At 54.0% G+C, this 6,325-nt stretch overlaps 2 protein-coding genes across 2 annotated transcripts; both read left to right on the top strand.

Annotated features, from left to right (window-relative positions):
- Positions 1 to 1,060: 1,060 nt before the first annotated feature.
- ENH_00018420 (thiF family domain-containing protein, putative) lies at positions 1,061 to 3,955 on the top strand (the record flags this gene model as incomplete). The annotated part of the gene is given in 7 exon segments (XM_013579327.1): positions 1,061 to 1,347; positions 1,669 to 1,782; positions 1,813 to 1,963; positions 2,300 to 2,527; positions 2,857 to 2,886; positions 2,892 to 3,127; positions 3,295 to 3,955. Coding segments are annotated over 7 exon segments (1,707 nt in total).
- Positions 3,956 to 6,102: 2,147 nt separating this feature from the next.
- ENH_00018410 (hypothetical protein) lies at positions 6,103 to 6,214 on the top strand (the record flags this gene model as incomplete). Its single annotated transcript, XM_013579326.1, has 1 exon — positions 6,103 to 6,214. A coding segment is annotated over one exon (112 nt), but the record flags the coding sequence as incomplete, so codon positions are not given.
- Between the last annotated feature and the right edge of the window lie 111 nt (positions 6,215 to 6,325).

The following is a 6,325-nucleotide window of genomic DNA, read 5'->3' as shown; positions in this document are numbered from 1 at the left end:
GGGCCCCCGGGGGGGCCCCCGGGGGGGGCCCCAGGGGGGGCCCCCCGGGGCCCCGAAGGGTCCCGCGAGAGGAGCAGCTGGCGGCGGTCTGCTGACAAGCTGTAGAAAGCGTCGATGGCCCTCTCCAGCTGGTAGCTGTGCTGCCGCAGCAAATCGAGTGCGGCCTTTTTGCTGCAGCCGGTGATGTCTTGGAGCTGCTGCACTGCGCGGCTGTGGCGCTGGCTGGAGCTCAGCATGGGAGTGGAGGAGGCTACTTCGACTTTGCTGCGCATCGCCGCCCGCGACTGCAGCAGACAGGGCTCAGCAAGTCCTGCTGCTGCTGCTGCTGCTGCTGCTGCTGCTGCTGCTGCTGCTGGTGGGGAGAGAAGCGGGAGGCGAGTGCAGGGGCTGGAGTTCCGGGGGCTGGCTGGCGGCGCTCGGCCGCGGGCAGCGGGCGGCCTTCGGGGCCGCCGAGGGCACTTTAAAAGAGAAATGGATTTGCTAAATTAAATTAAGTGATGAAGAACTGGTCCCGCGGGTGGGGAGGGGCAGCACAGGTGCGCATACACCCGAGAAATCGGCGCCTCCTGCCGCCGCGGCCGCCGTGAAAACGCCGCCGCGGGCCCTAAAGGCCTCAACGAGAGACTCGGAGGAATTAATTGAATTGATTTCATCAATTTCATTAATTTCGCTAATTTTAAAGAAGCACGCAGCCGTCTGGACACCGGAGGCTCGCCAGCCGCGAGAGCTGCGGATCTGCGCGGCTGGAACGCGCGCTTTCTTGCATGCAGCCGGACGGGGGCGATTAGGGGCTTCGCCGGCTTGTCTAGGCGAATTAAAATTAATTTTTTGGATTATTTCGAATTAAGTTCTTCAATTTGAAGGGTTTGGGGCCGGGAAGTGGGCGCTTTCCGCGTGTTCCGCGCGCCGCGGCCGGGCTTGCAGGCTGGCGGCGGCGGCGCGTGCTGCGGCTGCAGCGTCTGGCCTTGTTGGGCCGTCTCAGAGGCCTCTTTTTGCCTCTTTTTGAAGCTCTCGGAATAACTAATTGAATAAAAACGAAGGGGAAGTTCAGTTCTCGAAAATGAGCGCCGGGGGGGCCGAGCGCTACGACCGCCAGCTGCGCATCTGGGGCGACGCCGGCCAGTCCCGCCTGCAAGGGGCCTCCGTGCTGCTCCTGGGGGCCCCCCCAACAGCCTGCGAGGCCCTCAGACATCTCGTGCTGCCTGGAGTTGGCCATTTCGTGTTGATAGATGGGCTGGAAGTGCAGCAGCAGGACTTGAGTGAAAACTTCTTGGTGGGGCCCCACACCCTGGGGGCCCCCCGCTGCAGCGCGGCGGCTGCGGGCGCTGCTGCCCTCAACCCCGAGGTGCACTTGGAGGCCTGGGCGCTGTCTCCGGAGGAGTACGTTTCGCGCTTCGGCTGCTGCTGCAGCAGCAGCTGCAGCAGCAGCAGCAGCAGCAGCAGCAGCAGCAGCAGCAGCAGCAGCAGAAACGGCGAAGAGAAGTGCCGGAAAAGCGGAGAAAAGCCGATCCCCAGCTTCCACTTCAACCCGCCGCCGGGTGTACATACACCCCGCTGCTGCCCCCCCCCCGTTGCTGCCTTCGACGCCGTCATTTGCTGCATGCTGCCGCTCGAAGTGGAGCAGCAGCTGCTGCGCCTCTGCGCCAGCCCCTGCTGCTGCACAGTCAGCAGCAGCAGCAGCAGCAGCAGCAGCAGCAGCAGCAGCAGCAGCAGCAGCAGCAGCAGCAGCAGCAGCGGGGAGGCGGTGCCGCTGGTGTGCGTGGGGTCCCTGGGTTTTTTCGGGTGGGTGCGTTTGTGGGCTGGGGTGTACAGACAGCTGGAGGCCGCGGAAAACAACTCTGCAATGGACTTCAGAATTGCAAATCCATTTTATTCTCTTTTGCAATTTGCTGCTGCCTTCGACTTGGAGGCCCTCGACGACCAGCAGCACGCCCTCGTCCCCTTCGTCGTCATCCTCATACAGGCTCGCAAACCCTAAACCCTAAACCCTAAACCCTAAACCCTAAACCCTACAGAAACTCAAACCCTAAACCCTAAACCCTGCAGAAACTCAAACCCTAAACCCTAAACCCTGCAGAAACTCAAACCCTAAACCCTAAACCCTAGCAGTGAAAGGGGCAAAAGGCGTAAACCTTCGTCCCGCACAAAGGCACACTACCGCCACCTAAACCCTAACCCTAAACCCTAAACCCTAGCCCCAAACCCTAAACCCTAGCCCAAACCCTAAACCCTAAACCCTAAACCCTAAGGGTTGGGTGGCGGCTGCTGCGTCTGCCGGGCTTCGTCGAATGCTGCGCAGGCGCTTTGCCGGTACCGGGGAGTGACCCCGGCAGCAGCAGCAGCAGCAGCAGCAGCAGCAGCAGCAGCAGCAGCAGCAGACACGGTGGACTTGAGCCCCGGGCCTGCAGCAAGGCAGCAGCTGGAGAAAATAATAATTGAAATGCGAAGAAGTGAAAATGAAGAAAACTTCCAAGAGGCCCTCAGCAACCTCCACAGGGCCCTGCAGCCCGCAAGGCCCCGCGACGAAGTCCTACAGGCAAGCCAAACCCTAAACCCTAAACCCTAAACCCTAAACCCTAAGCCCTAAACCCTAGCCGAGCCAGCTGCTGCTGCGGCCGGTGTACGTACACCCGAGGAAGGGCATTTCAGTCCGAAGAAGCAAAAGACCAAAAGAACAAAAGAAAGTGAAAAGTGGAAAGAACAAAACAAAGAGAAAACCAAAGAAAGAGAAAAGGATAATAAAAGGAGAAAAGAATAAAAAAAAGTGCAAAGAATAAAATAAAGAATAAAAGAAAGAATAAAAGTGCAAGTGCCTGCAGGTGCTGGAGATGGCGGAGAGCTTCGCGGGCCAAAAGGCCTCGAGCTTTTGGACTTTGTCGCTTTCTTTGAAGAAGTTTTTGGAAGAAGAAAAAGCACTTCCAGTTTGCCGGCTGACTGCGGACTTGGCCGCAGACACGAAGAGTTATTTGGAGTTGCAAAAAGTCTTTTGTGAGAAGGCGGAGCGGGACGAGCGGCGCTTTTGCGCGCTCCTGCGCCAGCTGGACGTACACCCGGACTCCACAACGAATATTTCCGAAAAAGAAATTAAAATGTTTTGCAAAAACGCCGCAAACTTGAAAGTCACAAGGTGAGCGCTTCGGGTGTACGTACACCTGCCGCCGCGCGCGCGCGCGCAGTTCAACTTCCGATGCGATCCGCCTCCCACTTCTTTTCTTTTGCGTCTCGGCTGCAATTTTAATTCCTTTTTCACTTTCTTTTTCCTTTTTTTTCCTTTTTTCTCTTTTTGACAAACAGATACCCCGATATCTCCGGCGCTTTCCTCGGATCCACCTCCCTCGAGCTGCTGGCCGCCGCCGCCCGCGAGATGCAGCAGGCCGTTCCGGAGGAACTTCGACAAAATTCCAATGCAGACCCCGACTTGTTTGCAGATCCCAACTTTTCCACTTTCGAAGAAAACGGATTTCTCCACTTGCCCTGGTTCGCAGCAGCCCTCGCCTGCCGCGCAGCAGCAGCGAAGCTCGGCCGCTTCCCCGGCTCCCCTCCCAAACCCGCAGCAGCAGCAGCAACAGACGCAGCAGCAGCTGGAGGTACAGCAGCAGCAGCAGCAACTGGAGCTACAGCAGCAACTGGAAATGCAGCAGCAGCAGGAACTGGAGGTGCAGCAGCAGCAGCAGCTATGCAGCAGCAGCAAGAGCTGGTGGAAAGGGACTCTGCTTTGGTGATGTTGGAGTTGGAAGAAATGGAAAAGGCCGTTGGCTGTCGTTTGTTCGCAACAGCAAAAGTGGTGCAGCAGCTGGTGAGCTACAGGGGCAGCGAATTCCCCGCAACAGCAGCACTAGTTGGAGCTGTTGCTGCTCAAGAAGTTATTAAACTTTTGAACAAAAAGTTCGAACCCATCAACAACACTTTCCTCTGGAACGGAGTCCAGAGGCGGGGCCTCACAATGCAGCTTTAAACAAAAATGAATTTATTTTTTATTTTTTTCTCCCTCCCGCGCGCCCCGCCACCTCTCCGGTGTACGTACACCCCAGACCTGCAGCAGCAGCAGCACAAGTCGCAGCAGCAGCAGCACAGATCACAGCAGCAGCAGCAGCACAGATGGCAGCAGCAGCACAAGTGCAGCAAAGTAATATTTGAATTATTTCGAACTTTGAAATAAAACAAAATAAAATTCTCCGCAAGTTGTCCGAACCCGAAGTTGACTCAAAGGCCACCAGCAAGGGCCTCCAGCCAGGCAGGGCTCGGCCCCAAGAGGGGCCCCCGGGGCCCCAAAAGGGCCTTGGGGGCCCCCCGGGGGGCCCCTAGGGGCCCTCTGGGGGCCCCCAAAACCCTAAAAGGGGGCCCCGTAAACCCTAAAAGAGGGTTTTGTCGCACTGACTCTTCGGGCTTAGTCGCCGCCCCGCGAGGGCCTCCGCTGCAATGCGGGGCCGCAGAGCGAAGGCGGCGCGGGGGGGCCGGCTTGGTGTGCAGTTTGGAAATAAAAAGAAATAAAATGAAATAAAATAAAATAAAATGAAATAAAATGAAGTGAAGTAATGGAAATAAAGACAAGACGGAGAGGAAATGAGGCTTCGAGACCCCGAAATTCGGAAAGAACGGACAAAAATGTGCCAATAAAGGGGCCATTGGTCTTTTAATTTATTTATTTATTTTATTTATTTTATTTTATTTATTTATTTATTTATTTTATTTATTTTATTTTTTTTTTCAAAGTCCAAACTCAGACTCGGCGATGCTCTACAGCTGCGGGCGCGGCCGCGCAGTTCTGTCCGCCCATCGCAGATATCATCACGGGAGAAAGTTGAAAAAAATAAACCCAAATGGGACTTTTTGGAAAATAAAAAGCAATTAAGTCCAATTTAAAGCTTTTTAGAACTAATAAAGGACAATTAAACGAAAAAAAGAACAAAAATGATATTTGGGACTCCAAATTATTTCCATTTTGCACAAAAACGAACACAAAAGATACAAAATGGTCAGACAGCCAAGAGAATTTGGAAATCAGAAGCCGGCGGCTTCATCGACTCTAGTTCCTAAGTCATCTTTCCAAAAGAGTTGCATAAAATGGACGAAATAAAACAAATAAAATGAATTAAATTAATTTAAATGAACTAAATGCAATAAAGGCGCTCGAAAGGGCAAGAATGAACCGCCTGGGGTGTTCAGACAGCCAAGAGATAAGAAATCACCAGGCCGCGCAGGCCTCATAGACTCTAGTTCCTTATTCATCCGAAAGCCCGAAGCGGCGGCAATAAAGGCCATTTAAGGAGTTCAATGAATGAAAATAAAACAAAAAGAAATGAATTTGAACTGCAGGTGCAAAAAGAAAAGAAAGAAACGCAAAAAGAGCGAAGACCCGAAAGAAAGCAGCGGCCAAAATCTCGTCAAGCAACTCCAGCTTACCTCGTGGTCCGCCAGCTGTTTCGACTTCCTTTTGTTCTTTTTCGCGTTTTCCTTCAATTGAAAAACAATTAAAATAAATTTATTTGAAATAAATGAACAAAAAGGCTCAAACTGATTCTGAATTCACCCTGCCGCCGCCGCCGGAGAGGGAGGGAGCGCCGCCCCACACCCGACACGCGGGGCCCCAAGCCCCGCACTGCATGCATTTTCCGTTCAGTTCTGCTAAATTAAATAAGTGAAATTAATTTAAATTTGGAAAAACTGAGACTTTCAATTCGAGGTCATTCCAGCTGCCAGGTGTACGTACACCCCAAGCCCTGCAAGACTGGCGGAATCGTCGCAGCTGGAGTCTGCATTCGGTCAGATCTATTCATCCGCCCCAGTTCCGCCTCGATCTTTCCTTTAATTTTGCGGAAAATATGATTTGAGGGACTTTGGCTTTCGAATTATTGGAAAGAGTTTCATTTCTGCGGGTGTAGCGCGCGCTGCTGCCCGTGCCGCTGTGTGCGCCGATTCAGCTTCGTTTCTCCCTCCGTTTCCGGAATAATGCATTCCCGGACGTTTTAATTTCAATTCTTTTCATTTCTTTTCATTTATTTATCACTTTTACGCCTCTAATGGCCAGTTCTGCCGGAGGATTCCTCCCTCGCGCCCCCCGCTGCCCAGCGTTCTGCCGGCGGCCCCTGCAGCCCCTGCAAGATGGTGACCACTGGTCACACCACCAGCAGCCTTCTCTGGGGCCGCCATCTGCAGCAGCTGCGGGAGGTGCTGCGCAAGGCCGAATTCGTTTCTTTGGACCTTGAGCTCACCGGTAAGCAGCTGCAGCAGCAGCACCTCAGCAGCAGCAGCAGCAGCAGCAGCAGCAACAGCAACAGCAGCACCACCACCAGCAGCACCCGCCCCCCAAACTCCCCCCACCCGG

This window comes from Eimeria necatrix, genomic scaffold (assembly GCF_000499385.1).
Source record: "Eimeria necatrix Houghton genomic scaffold, Enh_scaff1608, whole genome shotgun sequence".
NCBI classification, from domain to species: Eukaryota; Apicomplexa; class Conoidasida; order Eucoccidiorida; family Eimeriidae; genus Eimeria; species Eimeria necatrix.
The sequence above is the reverse complement of the archived record's forward strand: the minus strand, read 5'-3'. Positions and strand labels throughout refer to the sequence as shown.